Genomic DNA, 16,525 nt, shown 5'->3' with positions numbered 1-16,525 from the left:
GTAAGGAGGTTGCACAGAGCCTTCTCCAGACTGAAAACCCGCAGCTCCCTCAGCCTTTCTCAGTCCTTCTCTGCAGGGCTGCTTCTCCCAGTCCATACGCACACATGGAATTGCCCAGGCTGAGGTGCAGCACCTTGCATTTGGCCTTATTGAGCCTCATGACATTCACAGGGGTCCAGCTCTCAGTCCTGTCCAGGTCTCTCTGGCTGGCATCCCTTCCCTCTGTCATATCACCGCTCAGCTCGGTGCCATCACAAAGTGCTGAGGGTGCACTGCATCCCATCATCGATGTCAGTGGTAAAGATGCTGAAGAGCACCGGTCCCAGGACGGAGCCCTGGGGGACACCACTCCTCACCACCCCACCTGCACACGGAGCTGTTGACCACAGCGCTCTGGCTGCGACCATCCAACCCGTTCCTTATCCACCGAACAGTCTGCCCTTCAAATCCGTATCTCTCCAACTCAGAGATGAGGATGTGGTGCGGGACCACGTCAAAGGCCTTGCACGAGTCCAGGCAGATGACATCAGTTGCCTTCCCTTTGTCCACCGCTGCCACCAGGTGGGTCAGGCACGCTCTGCCCTCGGTGAAGTCGTGCCTGCTGTCTCAGATCCCGTCCCTGTCCCTCGTGCCGTGCCGTGCCTTCCAGGATGCTCTGTTCCACGACACTCCACGCACGAACCAATCCCCACCTCCCCCTGAGGGGCGCTCGGCGCCGGCCGCCGGGACACCGATGCGCATGCGCGATCTGCGTCCGGCACTCGCGCCCCGGAAGTGACGTCAGGAGGCGGCGTGCGCGCTCGCGGCTCTTTGTGCGGTGCGGCCGCGGCGATGCTGGCCGGGGGGAAGAAGGCCGCGGAGGCGGCGGGCGGTGAGGGCGGGCCTGAGGCCCCGGTGCCTCCGTCCGCTGCCGTGGGAGCGCTGGGTTCCTCCGCCGAGGGCGGCGGAGCCGCGGAGCGCACTCCTCGCAAGAAGGAGCCGCCCCGGGCTTCGCCCCCGGGAGGTGCGTCCGAGCCGCCCGCCGCTCCCGCGCCCGGCGCCGAAACCACCGGCATCGCCGAGACCCCCGAGGGCCGCCGGACCAGCCGCCGCAAGCGGGCCAAGGTAGGGGCGGGCTGGGGGCGGAGCGGGCTTCGGGCCCGGCCCCCTGAGCGACAGGGGGTGCTGCCGAGCGGGGCCGTGCTGCGCCCGTCGGGCAGTGGGACCCCCGGGGCATCCCTGGGTGGGAGGGGGCGGCCTCTGGGGGTTCGTCTAGAGTGGGGAGCGGGGGCCGTTCTGCATGGGCCCTGTTCTGCAGCGCGGTGTTAATGTGGGAGAGTAACCAGCGCTGTGGGGGTGCTGGTGACGCTCAGCTTGGTGTGAGGCAGCGGGGTGCCCAGGTGGCCGAGGAGCCCCACAGCATCCTGGTTGTGTCAGCAGCAGTGTGGGCAGCAGGAGCAGGACGTGACCGTCCCTCTGTGCTGGCACTGGTGGGGTTCCACCTCGGTGCTGGGCCCCTCACTGCAAGAAAGACATGGAGGGTCTGGAGCGTGTGCAGAGAAGGGAATGGAGCTGTGAGGGGTCTGGAGCACAGCACTGTGGGGAGCGGGTGAGGGAATGGGATGGGTCCGTCTGGGGAAGAGGAGCTCAGGGAAGACCTCATTGCTCTCTACAGCTGCCTGAAAGGAGGTTGTGACGAGGTGGGGTCGACCTCTGCTTTCAGTAACAGTGATAGGATGAGAAGTGATCGCCTCAAGTTGCACCGTGGGGCGGTCAGGTTGGGTATTAGGAAAGATTTCTTCTTTGAAACTGTAGTGATGCACTGGCACAGGCTGCCCATGGGTGTGGTGGGGTCATGGTGACCCTGGAGGTGTTCCAGACCTGTGGGGATGTGCCACTGAGGGATGTGGTCAGTGGGCATGGTGGGGTGGGGTTGGACTGGATGATCCTGGAGGTCCTTTCCAGCCCTAATGATCTGAAGACTTAGCTGTGGATTGTAAAAGTCTCCATTGGCTGCCAATAATTGCAGCCTGCACTAGGTAATTCTCTTTTTCTTTTGAAGGTAAACATATTGTTTATAAGTCAGTTGTACTTGGAAACCTTGTTGGGGCAGGCTGTGGAGATCTCAGGTGTGCCTTGTTCTGGGGGATATGAGATGGAAGCTGGCATGGCTCTGGGAACCCTAGCGGTGTTGTGTCCTGTGTGGCCTTGCCCAGGAAGGAGCACTGACCCTTTGCACATGAGAACTGTCAGATAGGGTCACTCTGGTGTTGCTGCAGAGAGGGTTTTACTCGCTTTGTAATGCTTTGTAGACAGGTAGGAATTACAGCTCTGTTTTGGTATATTTTGATGATGCTTCTCTGTGTTGGTGGTATCCTTTCCCTGAGGACGTAGCATGGTGTTCTCAGAATTGCTTCCAGGTGGCCCTGCCTTGAGTCACTGTGTTCCTGCTGTGAAATCGATGGAGCTTATCCAGGCTGATAATTAATACACCTGGGGAGAAGCATGTTTTCTATAGTTGTTCTCTGAAGGCTGTGGGAACTGAAGGAGGAGGAGATGCCGGAGGGCTTGGGCCAAACTGGTTTCTGTTGGTATCAAACACCTGCCATGCTGTGGGATCGCTGTAAGTTCCTTTAGGGTGGGAGCCCACAACAGGTCCTGGCAGTGCCGCGTTTGCTCGGCTGTGTAAAAACTGACAGTGCTGCACGGGGTTGGGTGTGAAGAGCTGAAAGTTAGCAGATAACTTTCCTGTACGCAGGACTCCCAGTGCTGCTTTGAACTGTGGCCATTCACGCCTTTCCTTAATGGCTGTGCTTTGATGGTAAAAGTGAAACGCGTCGCATTCTGTGGTCAGAAATGTCCTGCAGGGTGCTGGGGGGACACCAGCTGCTTTCTTCTTCATTTTCCTTTGACTGCATATTTTGAGAAGGACTTGTTTTTATTTCAGTAGAAGTTGAATAGCAGTAGGCAGGGAAACCTAATAGCAGGATACAAGACTTTCCTACTTAGGAGAAATTAAAAGCATTTTTCCAAGGGTCCCTGTGTTCCTTTCAGTTGGGCCACGCTTTCTTTGAAGCTGGTATTGCTATTTCTTAGTGCTGGAGGACAGCCAAAGAGGTGTGGGGTTGTGTCTGCCCTGTCCCTTGTGCTGGGAGCGGGGCTGGGTGGGCCTGGAACCACGTTTAATAACTGGTTCAGAATTTTGTCTGAATTATTATGGGTTACCTTGTTTTGCATTATATTTTATCCTTGCCACTGCTTCTAGCTCTGTAAGTTATCTCTAGGGAACCTGCAGGTGTGAATGGTGCCATGTTCACCTCTGTAACCCTTCTGACTGCACTGTGGAGTCCAAGTGGGGAGGCAGCTGAATGCAGCAGGGAGTGCAGGAGAGCGCAGAACTGGGCAGATGAATCCGGGTTATGGATCGGGGTCATGCAGTTTGTCATCCCCGAGTCTGACAGGGAGCTGAAGGCAGGGCAGAAAGCTACGGAGCTTAAATGATGATGCTGGCTTAACGGATACGCAGAAGTTGGGCTAAATATTAGGAGAAAGCTCCTGCTGTTGGACGATCGAGTGTCGAAGGCGGGTTGTGTTGTGGAGGTGAAAACATGGAACTTGTGGAGCTGTTAAGACCTGTGTGATGTGGTGCCTGAGGTATAACTCTGGCCGAGGTAGCTCAGGCCTCTTCTGTGAGCCTGGAAGCGGTTTTGTTTTAGTGCTGGGACTTTAACAGCTTCGGTGTGTTGATAGTGTGGTGTGCTTTCTGCAGGTAGAGTATAGAGAGATGGATGAGAGCCTCGCGAATCTCTCAGAAGATGAGTATTACTCCGAAGAAGAGAGAAACGCTAAAGCTGAGAAAGAGAAGAAGCTGCCACCTCCACCTCCACCTGCTCCGGCAGAGGAAGAGAACGAAAGTGAGCCCGAGGAGCCATCTGGTGAGTGAGGAGAGCTGCTCTCCTGTAGCACTGTTCAAGTCTTTTGTTGCCAGAAATAAGCGGTGCCCAGGTGCAGCATCACCAAAGCAGTGTCTGGTTTTGAGTCATCGTTCTGCACTCGTTTGTTTGCTGGAAAGGAGGGTGAGAGCATGCAGGGGTGGCCTGATGGAGATGTGCATCGATTGCATTCCAGACTAGGCTAAACCTCTCATCCCAGAACCTTGTAGTCCTTACTGACTCGTCTTTGGAAGTGTATGGACCAGAGTAGCAGCTCTCTCCCTCTAGCTGCCATTCCTGTTTGTGTACCACCATTCTTATTTGAGAGAGAAGAGGTGAGATGTTCTGGGGGGTTGCTGTGCAGGAGAGCCCGCTTAATTCACTGAGATTCTTGTGGCTTTCAGAGATGAATCTGATCTTAACTTCTGGTCGGATGCTGGTTGTTGGAACTTCAGTGCCCTCCTTGTTACCTTTGTCAGGTGCAGAATGTTGCCTTGCGTTGGGAAGGTCATTCTGCATGGAGCAGCTACTGAGAATCATGGGGTTAGCAGTTCCCAATCCATTCTTTACTTAAGCTGAATTTACAGCTGCCACTGCTTCATCTCATGTTGGTCTATCACTGTAGTATCCACAGAATCATGTTTTGGAGAAGTCCAGCTGTGGGAGAGTTCACAGTGCTGCGCGCTCGGTGATTTTAGACAATAACTGAAATCTCAGAGCATCAGTCACCGACATGAATAACTGCTTGTCTTCTTCTCTACTGCTCTTCATGTACTTCTTTCTGGCAGACAGATCTGAACACGAAGACAAGGTGATGTCAGTTTCAGGATACTCACCACTGGTGTCAGGAAATGCATTAAAGGCCAGCATTGCATTTTAGCTGTTAGAAATTGCCCCTGCGATCTCTCTTCAGTCGCTGCTGACCTGATACAGGAATGCTGCAGCTCACGTCCATGACTGAAATATTTGCAAAGATAAAAAAGCTCCCCACGCTCGTTGTAGCTGATGTATCCAAAAAAATGGAGTTACAGTAGGTGCAACTGAGCAGATACCTGAGGTTTACTATTTAATTTAGCCGAGACTTTGGGTTTAACTCTTGAGATACTATTTTAAAACACTTTCCATGTACTTCTCATGTGCCATTTTCTACCTAGGAGAGTGACTGTTGAGTTTGGTTGAAGGCAGAATCAGTGTGCAGGAGGAAACAGAGAAGGAGAGGCAGCGGCAGGCTGGTGGCTCTGGGCACGCAGCAGTCCTCCTGCATGTGCTGTGTTTAGCCACTCAGGTAGAAGCAGTTTTCAGACAGGCTGTGTCTAGCTGTCTAGAAATAACAGGAGCTCTGGTTGTGATATTCTTCTCAGAAATCCTGCTGGTGTGCGTGACGGCGTGCTGTAGGGTCAGCAGGTGGAAGGAGACAGAGGTTTTCAGCTGTCACTCCCTAGTTGGGCTTGCTGTGTCTCTAGAGGGTCTGAAAGTATGCATGTTGCTGGCTCTTTCTGTCCTTGTCTTTATTTTCTAAAGCACAGGCACCAGAGCATCGACTTGTCTATGCTGGCTGTTGAAATTTGCTGAAACTTGTTATTCAAACAATGCTGGTAGGAAAAGGAGCGGAGTCCATCGTATGTCCTCATGTAGGAGCAGTGCTGGTGGCTGAGCTTTTCTCTCTGTCTCCTTTTTGCAGCAAAAATACAATATTTCGATCAGAAATACAATGTAGGACATCAGTGCTAGCACAGGATTACATACTATAAATTAGGGAAGATACAGAAGCTAGCTTTCATGTTACTGTCCGTTTGTTGGCAGCGCAGACCTCGGTTTCCTTCACGTGTGCTCTGTTTGAGGTGGTTGCCTTTTGTGTGGGAAAGCCTAAATTGTACAATCTTACAGAAGTGTAAAAGTAACAGCAGGTGTTTCATTGCTCTGAAATGATAGGAAGGTGATGTTAAAAGGAAATGAAACACGGCACCTTAGGTCATAATGAAATGCTGCTCTAATTTGGGGTGGGTTCCAGTGTGTTCAGCTGCGGGGAACTTGAGATGTTGTGGGTGTACAGATTTGCAGAAGTTGCTGCATGTTTCAGCAGCATTTCATCATTAGCATAAGTTAATTTCCTTAAAATGTCTGCTTCTCTTTATTTGAGAAATAGTTTGATAGTACAAAAGTCGTTCAACACTGAAAGTAAACTGGGGACTTTTGAGTTCCAGTTTGCCATTTCCCCTCTGGGCATTCAAGAGCTGCCTGCTTTTGTTTTTCTCCTGTGAGGACCCTTTTTGTTGGCCTTCACCAAGTCAGGCTTTCATCTTTACACTTTCCTGGCTCTCCTTTATGCACTCCTGCCTTGTGAGCTCTGCTAGCATTCTCACTTGGCAGTGGTCTCGTGCCTAGCTGCTACTTTCCAAAAATGGTACAGTTCAGTACAGTCCTGATTTTTGTGAAATGAATAGTTGGACTCAGTGGTGCTCTCTCTGCCTTTTCATCCGAATTGTCTGTTTTCCTCATTCAACTCAATACTCATTTTTGGCCAATCTTTGCTGCTAGTCATAATTTTAGTGCATTGGGTCATTTTTTGAAGTAGACTTCTTTGCAGACCTTCTTCCTGTTCACTCCTGCTCCGTTCTGCTGTTGCCTTGCTCAGGTCAGGAATCTGCTCCTGCACAGTTCAGTGCTGGGTGGATCAGCAGTTTGCTTGCTGCTTTGTTCCTTAGCAGCTGGGATATGATTTTTCTCACTGGGAAGGAGGGAGAATCTGAGCCCTAGTATGCCTTGTTTCACATTCCTCTATGTAGACTCTGCATAGTGCTTAGGGTTGTATCAAAGCAAGCAATGAGTTTATTGACCTAACATTAACGATGATGTAGCTGCTATTAACCTGAAGAAAATACTGTCTTTTTTTGTAATGAAACCAGGAGCAGTTTCATCCCCTCTATCCACTGTCCATGCTAACTCAGGGATAGTGGGTGCTGCAGGCTGATGGCAGCATCTTTCTAATTTCTTCACTTACCCAAAGCACAAGTGTAGCTTTTAGTGCAAGTTTATGGCTTCTGATACATGGCAAATACTGATGTTTGACTTGTTATTCTCATCCTAGCATGGAAGCAGGTCCTGTAATGTTGGAATGTGTTCCCTGCAAAATAAAGTACTGACGATGCAAGTGAAGTTAGGAATTCTCTCCTGTTACTGCAGGTGCATTAGTCCAGGGAGTCCCAACTTTGGGACTTCATTCAGAACGCAAATGTTTGTCTCAGTCTCTCTTGTTGGTCTCTGAACTTTCCTGTTAGTGGACTGATTGTATAAAAGTACTTTTTCTCCTCTACTGTAACTGTGTGAAAATGTCTTCTTGTGTCAGAGCCACGTTGAGCAATATGACAGGCAATCCTCTTAAAGCTAATTAAGATTTGAGGAGTCCAGTATTGAAATTTTATTGCCTTGAGACGCTCAGTGTACTCAGTAAGTGAGGAATTTTAGAGTTATGTTGAGACTCGTAATTTTTTTTTATTATTTTAGTTTTCTTTGTAGGTGTCTAATGCTATAGCGTTGTCGGTATTCATCTAGATTATCCAGATATGAAGACATCTGGTTCATTAATTCAAATGAAATTCTTCAACCATAGGAAGTGACCGTTCCATTGGAGTCAGTGGAGGTTTGGTTGGGCTCCAGAGAACACCTGCTTTGCTGACTGCAGCACTTGGCTTGAAGCAGCCTTTGTGCAGGTGTTCATAGCCCAGCAGTGCTCAGCAGTCGTGCTGTGTTTTCCTGTTCGCCAGAGGTAATGATTTTAGACCAATATTTGAAGATCACTTGTGAGCTGGACTTGGAGCTAGGTTCTCCTGGGAAGGTTAGCAGCTTGTAGGGAGGAGACCGATGTCGGCTTTGTTCCTGTAGGCACTGCAGCTGTACTCATCTCTGTTTTAGAAATACTCTGTTCCCATTTGGGTTGCAGTCCTCTTCAGACTAATGTAATTCTGAGACTTCTTCCAATCTTTCAGATGAGTGCTTCTGCTTTCCTCATGTTTCCAGCTCTGGATACATTGGTGGGCCTCTATCTTTCAGTGCTGGGTATTGGTTACTTTGGCGATCTGTGGTTCGGCAGTACTGGCACGTGCTTGGCTTCAAAGGTTGGTTAGTTTGTTAGAGCACTGTTGGTGTATCAAGGGCTCTGAAGTCAAGATAATTGTTCTGAATTGTCCTTTCATGTAAAGTTCCTTGCATCAACGTTCGAGGGAAGGCTTATAGTGCAAAAAGAAAGAGGCTCTCTCTAAAGTAAGAGGTTCAAGTTAGAGGTTTGAACTAGAGGTTCGAACTAAGAGGTTCAAGGATGGTTCAAACTATCTCCTTGTGTATGAGGAGACTCAGGAGTCTCAAGGGCGAGATTATCAAATTCTTAAGGTTCTGATGCTATCCATCTACCAGATCTTGGCAGTAAGAAGTGTAATCTTTTTATTCAAATCCCAGCCATTAATGAAATTGATCATAAGTATTTAGCTCCTAGGAATGCTACATACTGTGTGCTTCTTTATTTCCCAAACAAGTCTGATGTGAAGGATCCAGTAACACAGATAACATCTTAGAAGACCACAGAGTTTGGTGCCCCTGGACCTAGGTTCCGGGAGATGGGATTCTCAGAAAATGGGTTTAGTTAGTTGGTGACATTTAAGACCTAAAACGCCAACTGCCGGGCCTTTATGTCCAGTATGGTTTAACTTATGGAGTAAGGTCCCTGAGTTCTCCTCTTTCCTTCCACAGGGCAAGCAGGAGGACTTCAAGACGACAATTCTGGAGGGTATGGAGACGGCCAAGCATCAGGTGAGGGTGGCGTTTGATGCTTGCCACTTAGGAGCAAGAGCCGCCAAGCTAGGGAGTGATGCTTGCAAGTGCGCATGGGTGTGGGTGTCCCAAACGTAGCGAGGTGCAGGAGTCGTGTACCCACCTGTTTTTAAAAAGGGGGAGAAAAAAAAACAAGTGAAGGGTATTTTCAAAAAGCAGTTGAGGTCTGTACCACCTCCAGAAAAGGACACAAACCCACGTTGAGATGCCTCAGGCCGATCTCTCATCCCTCCTTTCCTCTCCATGTTCAGAGGAGTCCAAACATGCAAAAAGAGGATTCTTACCTAGCCAGTTTTTCCCAGTTAAAATGGCATGGGAGGCCCTGGGCCTCAGCACGAGTAGTCCTTTTTTCTCATTTGCTGAAGAAGCATAGCGTGTAGTACATGCATTTTTTCGTCTCTTTTATTATTTTTAAGGGATTGAGTTTGAGATGTGTCCCAGTGGTTAGCCCAGGAGATCCATCCTGATGTTGTGGACATCAGGAGTCTGCTTTTCAGTGGACTTGGTGGCCAGTTGCATTCAACATCTGGTCCAAGTACTGATGCCAGCAGCACGCGCTTGCTGTTTAATTCAAAGAATTGATGTCTTCACTCTTAAGTACTTAGAATGCTACTGAAAATCTTCCTCTGACTCTGCAACTTTCACCCTCACGTGAGATGTGAGGATTAGGGTTGTAAGCCAAGGAGTCGAAGGCTCCAGAGCCTGTTCTGGACCTTCAGGTTGCTCTTTTTGAAGCAAATACAAATTCAAGATGTTCATCTGAGCGTGCATCCTTGCTGTTTCTGTATAAAGAAGCCTAGCTGTGTTTTGGTTTATACCACTCACGCAGAATTTCAGAATATTATAGACTGTGGACTTGAGGATGCATTGCTTTATTTCACTTGAGGTAGGCGTTGACTGTTGGGAAGTTCTGCATGATTTGCATTACGTACGTGCTCGAGGGTACGCTGTAGCAGTCGGCTGATCCGTTAACCAAGCGACTTCCCTTCGGAGTGTCGTTCATCAGCAGATGTTTCAGTAAGTCTTGAAATGAGCAGCAGCCCTCGGGATTCCTTCTGCGGGGATAAAGATAATTAAAACTTCGGCACGTTGGTTGCTGATATGGAATGTCAGGAAGTGGCGAGTGCGCGTGTGAATGTGTGCGAGGAGGAGATAGCAATCCAGTCCGGGAAGAGACGTTTCTGTATTCGGTGGGAAGTGGTGTGCCCCAAGGAGAGCAGTCTGCAGCTCTGAGCTTCTGTTCCCTTTACCATGCGAAAGAATAAGGCAGGGTGATTTACCTTGGAGCTGTGTCGCTGCAAGAGGAATCTCAAGGGTGTTTTGCTTAAGATCTGATGGTTGACTCAAAAAAAACCAAACCGAACGAATCTCTTCATTGATAGTACCTAGGCTGTTTCTAAATTCTGATGTCAAGTCTTGTTGTGTTTTTTTTTTAAGTGTAAAATACAGCAGTGCTCATCCGGAGTGATTTCTAAGATTGTAGTTTTAAAGTTTGGGTCGTAAGAGGTGTGGCCTTAAGCAAATCAGTAAATGCAAGCAGCAGCAGAACTGCTGTGGGGCTCCTCCTGAGGCTGTCTGGAACAGGAGTTTCTCTGGTGTTTCAGTTAAAAACACAAAGCTTTCCAAGAAACTGCCAAATTGCCTAAAATCCTGTGCCTCGGAGTTCACTGCTGGTGGGTCACTGCATGGCAGGCAGCACTTCTTCAAAAGGACCTCGGGAATGCCCACCTGCTTCAGCATAAGCTCATAGAGGGGTTGGGTAGTGAGTGGTTCTCTATCTCTGTCCCATCTCTGTCCATGGTGCTGCTGAGCCTTCTGCCAGCGCTCAGCCTGGAGCTGTGCCATCCTGCACAGCGCTGTCGGAGCGGTGGCTTGGGTTTGCCTGTTGTGTCGTGGTAGGGAGCGTGTGGTTCAGCACATGCGTTCCTTTGTAGGTGTCTGTGTTTGGTACAGGGTCAGAGTGGTGGGCAGCTGAAGGACCCAGAGCTGTTTGTTACTGGGGAAGATGAAGATGTCTCAGTGTTTCCGAGTATTAATTTCATTTTACTTCCTTGCAGAGCTCTATAGCCTCTGGTTTTGATTTCCTCTTGTCAATTCCTTGTAAGCAGTCAGAGAGAGTTTTCTTTACTGTTGGCCATCACGCAGTTAGATCTTCTAATCTTTGCTTGTGAATGGATTTATTTTTTTCCACCTCCATTCTCTTCCTTCGTTTTTTTTCTTGTAAGGAATGCTTGGGAGCTGTGCATGGTTGCACCAGAACGAAGAGAATTCCTGCTTTTCCCCAGTGCAGCAACATGTGCACGTGAACTTCAGACTTAAAAAGAAGTGTCTGTGTTAGTGGAACACACGCTGCAAGCTTATAACGAGTATCAAAATGTATAATTTTGGACAATTCCACTTTCAGCACATAGTCTTAACCTTGCTGCATCACTCGTGTCCTTTCCCCCATTGGGATGTATTGGTTTGTATCTTTTGAGACCTCACTTCTGTCTTGTTCCCAAGTCAGTTCTTAGGACATCTGAGGTTCATAGCGCTCGTATTTGACATCTCACTGTTCTGTTCTGCTTGTTGTGCCCGCAGGGTTCCCTCTCTGCACTCCCTTTTTGCTAAAGTACTTCCTGCAGCTGTGCCTTGGCTTGCTGCTTTATGTGATGTCCTAATGAGGCATGTGAGGTACACAGCTGCATGAGAAGTTCCCTGCCAGCGTGGTTGTGTGGATCGTTAGGTGTCTGGGTGCCTCTATGAACAAAGTCTTTCCAGTATCTGCTGTTTAACATTGCTCTCTTACACATGGAGCCTTTCTAAGGAAAACTCCCAAATCTGTTGTAGGTAGTACATGAGCTAGGGAGGGGGTGTAGGAGTAGCGTGAGTAGGATTGCATTTCATCGCAGTGCATGTTATGGGTGTGTAAAAATGAGAAAGAAGCAGCTAAGGTCGAGTCCTCTAGCTTGAGGAGGAGAAGCTCGGTGCAAATGTCACTCTTGGAAAGCAGGTGAGAGGGGCTGTTGTGCTTGTATGGTTTGCAATGGGCTCCAAAGTGTTTTTCATACTCTGGCAGAAAGTGGGAGCTGCTCAGATGAAGGACAGCATCTGAAGCAGTTACGATCTACAGACGTTCTGCTGGATTTGCATTCTGCTGCCCTCCTTATTGCTCAGATTGCTTTTGCCATAGTGCAGCTTCTTTGTTAACCCCAGATGATACCTGGAATTCAAAGAACCATAGACTTGGAAAGCTGCATGCCTTCCAGAAATAAATAAAAGGAGTAAGCAGAAGCATATCCTGAAGTTAGCTGCCATGCTGCCTCGTGGCTGCTCTAGGTGCATTCACTAGTGAGTGCAGGGCAAGAAACGCTCCTGTAGCAGTTCCTTTGCAGTGCTTGTAGACAACTTGTTTTTTTATTGTAGGTGTGGAGGGTGCAGCTTTCCAGAGTAGACTTCCACATGACCGTATGACATCTCAAGAAGCTGCCTGCTTCCCTGATATAATCAGTGGGCCACAGCAGACTCAGAAGGTGTTTCTGTACATCAGGAACCGCACCGTAAGTGTATTGTAACAGTACTGATCAAAAAGATGCAGGGCATTTTCGTACCAGAGTATCTTGCAACCAGTTTTTGGTGGTTACTATGTCATATTATTAGCAGTAGGTCTTTGCTTTTGTGACAGTAGTGTTTCATTTCTCGCATCCTGTCGTGCTCTAAGGAAGGAATTACCCAATTCTTGATTAAAGCTGTGCTCTGAAGCTCTGTGAATAATCTGTAGCATATTTGCAATATTCAAAAGTCGTAACAACCTCAAAACCATTTTGATTCTGCCAATACAACTTTTAAAAGGAAACAAGTAGAAAACTGGTACAAATGTTCTATTGTTGGGGCTCAGATTAAAAATATCTCAATAGAATACTTGAAAGCATGATATGTTATTGCATAGAATAAGGCAAAAACTCTCAGCTTATATTGTTTTTTTTTACTTAATATTCAGTTGCTGCATACAGACATCGAGTCAGTCATATGGTTTATTCTCAGAACAGTCACTTTTCTGCTTTGATTTCATAAGAGATTGCTCTATTGCTTCCAAAAATAGAAGTCTGCTTTGGAATGTTTGTAGCATCTCTGCCCAATTCAGAACTTCCATGCAACTTAAAACTGCAGAAGGGAGGGGTGGAATTTAAATAATTCATTGGGGAGTTCATTCCTTTAATAAAACTTGAATAGTAGTACTGTGGTTTTGAGGGCGATGCTCTTTTAACATGGGCAGGTAGTGATAGGACAAAGGAAGCAGGGGAGGTGCTCAGGGAAGTTCCTAGGCAGGAATTCCTTTCTGAAGAGGGTTTGAGTGGATCTTCCCCAGTTAGGATAGCAGGGGTTGTAGAACAACAGATGAAGTGGGTGACAGTAGAAACCCAGAGCAGTGCATCTTCCTGCTTAGAGCTGGCACTGCACCAAGGATGCTGAAAACATCGAAGAGTGCGTGAACACTCAGCCCCAGGAGTTAGATTAGTGAGACTGATATTCCCAATGAAATCAAGAATTGAATGAATGATCTGGAAAGTCAACACCTACTTTGAAAGGCTAACAGTAGCTTTTATAAGGGGAAGTCATCTTTAAGATCTGCCTGACTTCTCTGAAAGACTCCATTAGAAAGTGGCCAAAGGAGATCCAGTTCATGTGATATTGTGTGTTCCCCATACCTCATAAAGGTCCTAAAAACCAGAACTTTTAAGGAGATGGCCATTAGCACATGGTAGGTTATTTTGAGTAGTAAAATTAGGAACAGCTTCAAAAAGATGCTGAAGGCTCTTAGTAGTAACTGGATGATAACACAGTTGAAATTGATTTAAAGTAAGAGTAAACTAATGTGACTAAGGAAAGTAATCAAATGTATATGTATGTAGAGGTTGACATGTAAAAACAGATGATTGGCTTTGAATTCTTCCAATTGAGAATGAAATCTTTGAATTGAATGGTATAGAAATGGTATGTAGTAGTATGAAATGGTTTGTTCTGTGATGAGAAAGAATGTTAAAAATTACTTGGAAATGAGTAGAGTATGCTAAAGGAAAATTTGCCTCAGTTGGCCTCCCAAATTATATGGAAATACTTTCCTCTTTGTCATGCTTGTGCATTGTACGTTATCATCAGTGAGGAGCTGAGACATTCAGCTGTGTAATTGTAGAGAAAAACCCAAAGAAATATACAAAGAAATAAGTAATTTTGGAGTGTAAAATGGTGTGGATACACTATGCGTGAGCTACACATCAAACAGCAAAATGTTATATATTAACTCAACTTTATTTCTGAAGTGTAACGGTCTCCTAAATTTGGATAATGCCTTTGATAGTAGGCTTTAACTCTTGGTCAGCCCTGCAGTGGTCAGACAATTGGACTCAGTTATCTCTAGGTCCCTTCCACCCATTCTGTTCTACTCCCTGTGTGTGCATGGTCAATGTATTCCATGAGTATTGTCTTAGTAGAGATGGGTTAGATGATTAAATGACTTCATTAGATGGCAATTACTTCTGCAGCCTTCAGAAAGAGCATGTAAAATTTGATGCAGCAAGGTCAGATAGGGGCTGATATTGCATGCCTACTTAAAATATGGCACATCTATTTGCCATGCAAGCAGAAAGCGAGCTGTATGTATGAGCAGTCTTTCAATGTATGTTTTCTTTTATGTGTGACTAGGAGATCACTAACTTGATGCATTGACATGTACTTTAAATGGTATATGCAAGTGAAATGGATTGTATTGTTCATTAAAGAATTGTGGAAGGTGAAGTTTCTTGTAATGGATGCATTGCAGGGAGTTTGACTTGTTACAGCATTTCACCTCCTATCAGTATTTGGTTACAAGCACATGGAAAACACCTCTTCTGTATTGCTTAATAATGTGTCTTACTGTTTAACAGCTGCAGCTCTGGTTGGATAACCCAAAGATTCAGCTGACGTTTGAGGCAACTATCCAACAATTAGAAGCGCCTTACAATAGTAAGTCAAGTCTTTTCCTGCCAAAACCATACTGTATGTACTATTGCTGTTTTTCAGTTTGGGGAAAAAGCTCTTCCAAATCAAGGGAGGACTTAAGATAAGTCCTTCTGTTTGTGTGAAGTGGATGCTCGATGAACATTCGAGTGCAAAGCAGGATATTGCAGTATGCTTGTGTTACGAGTTGCTGTGAGTTCGTTCCCTTAGTGTCTATCCATAGCAGATTTCACATAAGCTGGTAAGTAGATGGGTTGGTACAGAAGCTTCTTGCAAGTGCATTCACATGCAGCTTTTAAGGTTTGCTACAACTTTATGGGGGTTTGAAGGTCTGCGAGTTTCTCACTCATAAGCTTTAAGAAGTTGCATCAGTCAGTGGCCATAACAAAGGAAACCAATACAAGAGGAGGGAGTTACTGCTTGCTAACACAGGACCTTCCATTCTTCTCAAAAATGTCTTGATAGACTGGAAAACAATGTAATGGAACCATAAGGAAGAGTAATTAGAAAAAGAATAATGCTGGAAATGAAAGCACATACGCTGTAAGTGACTGCAAAATAGCAAATTATTGGTGTTACTGAAAATGAGAATCCAGTTCTGGGTCAGCGTTGTGTTCTGGGGTTGCATCCATTGATTTCTGCAGTCAGATTTCAATTGAGGCGTTCTTCTGTGCTAGATAAGTAGAAGAGATAAATAGAAGCATTTTATGTTCTGTACTACATCTCGGGCAACATCTGTAACTGCAGTACAGCATGGAGAACAGTTGGTGGTTTCCAGAGAGATGGTAACCACTGTGTCCTTCAGGAAGGTGGATTTCTCAGTAGAGCAGCCGCAGGTACCAGGAAGGGATGTTCTTTGTGTTGCTGCTCTGACGTATTCATTTGTGAATGCTGTTAGTAGTTCTGTGCTGCTGAACATGCAGAATAACTTAAAAACCATGACAATTTTGCAGGTGATACGGTGCTCGTTCACAGAGTGCACAGCTATCTGGAGCGGCACGGGCTGATCAACTTCGGGATCTACAAAAGAGTGAAGCCTCTTCCAAGTAAGGCACTTGAAAGCTGTTTCCAGTTGCAGGGTTTCTTTTTGTTTTCTTTCTGTTTGTTGTTATTATTATTATTATTATTCTGCAATTTATTAGGGCAAATCTTGGAGCACCTTTATCTTTTTTAGGATTCTGCTGACTTGACAGTAATAAAGGCTGGAAAGACATTGATGCATTAAGTTAAACACTCTTAAGAGTGCAAAATCTCTGTAAATGCAGAATAAAGCTTGCTGAAAGCTTAATGGCAGTTGACAGGTTCCCAATTAATGACTGATGGGAGAGGATCACAAAGGAAATCTATCTTCATTAAAAGGGATTTGATATTAACTGTGCCTAACACCTGACATTACCGAGATTAACAGTAGTTATATGAAGTTCTATTTATCCAGGGATAACTAACTTTAAGTGATCAGAAAGTTCTCAAGACTTAACCATGGTTAAGTGTTCCTGTATTAGAAGATGCTGGTAAGTACTGATCCAGCTCCAAAGCTTTACAGCTTTTGGGTCAGGAGGAAATAAGGCTGTGATATGCTGTCTCGCAGTAACTAATAAAATTCAGATTCTTCAAACAGTTTCCCTCTAGAGGAATTCTTTCTTTCCTTCATAGACAAATTATTGGCCAATTTCTCATTCCCATTTAGAACATATTTAATTTGTTTTGCTGTTACCATATTACATACTTCAGTTTTCTCTCCGTGGCTAATTGTAAGAAGTTTGTGCTGTCTGAACTGGTGATGAATAGGAAGCTGTTCTCATTCTTGTTAT

At 46.3% G+C, this 16,525-nt stretch overlaps 1 protein-coding gene across 2 annotated transcripts in view; it reads left to right on the top strand.

Moving 5' to 3' along the window:
- KDM1A (lysine demethylase 1A) overlaps positions 776 to 16,525 on the top strand; it is a 31,825-nt gene continuing 16,075 nt past the window's right edge. Inside the window, exons 1-6 of one of the 2 annotated variants that reach the window (XM_021375422.1) lie at positions 776 to 1,104; positions 3,749 to 3,914; positions 8,655 to 8,714; positions 12,141 to 12,274; positions 14,642 to 14,720; positions 15,668 to 15,760. In XM_021375422.1, coding sequence (XP_021231097.1) covers positions 832 to 1,104; positions 3,749 to 3,914; positions 8,655 to 8,714; positions 12,141 to 12,274; positions 14,642 to 14,720; positions 15,668 to 15,760 — 805 coding nt within the window. In that variant the 5' untranslated portion in view covers positions 776 to 831. The remainder of the gene's footprint in view (positions 1,105 to 3,748; positions 3,915 to 8,654; positions 8,715 to 12,140; positions 12,275 to 14,641; positions 14,721 to 15,667; positions 15,761 to 16,525) is intronic. The other variant, XM_021375423.1, reaches the window with a different exon arrangement.

Source organism: Numida meleagris, chromosome 22 (genome assembly GCF_002078875.1).
Source record: "Numida meleagris isolate 19003 breed g44 Domestic line chromosome 22, NumMel1.0, whole genome shotgun sequence".
NCBI classification, from domain to species: domain Eukaryota; kingdom Metazoa; phylum Chordata; class Aves; order Galliformes; family Numididae; genus Numida; species Numida meleagris.
The sequence above is the reverse complement of the archived record's forward strand: the minus strand, read 5'-3'. Positions and strand labels throughout refer to the sequence as shown.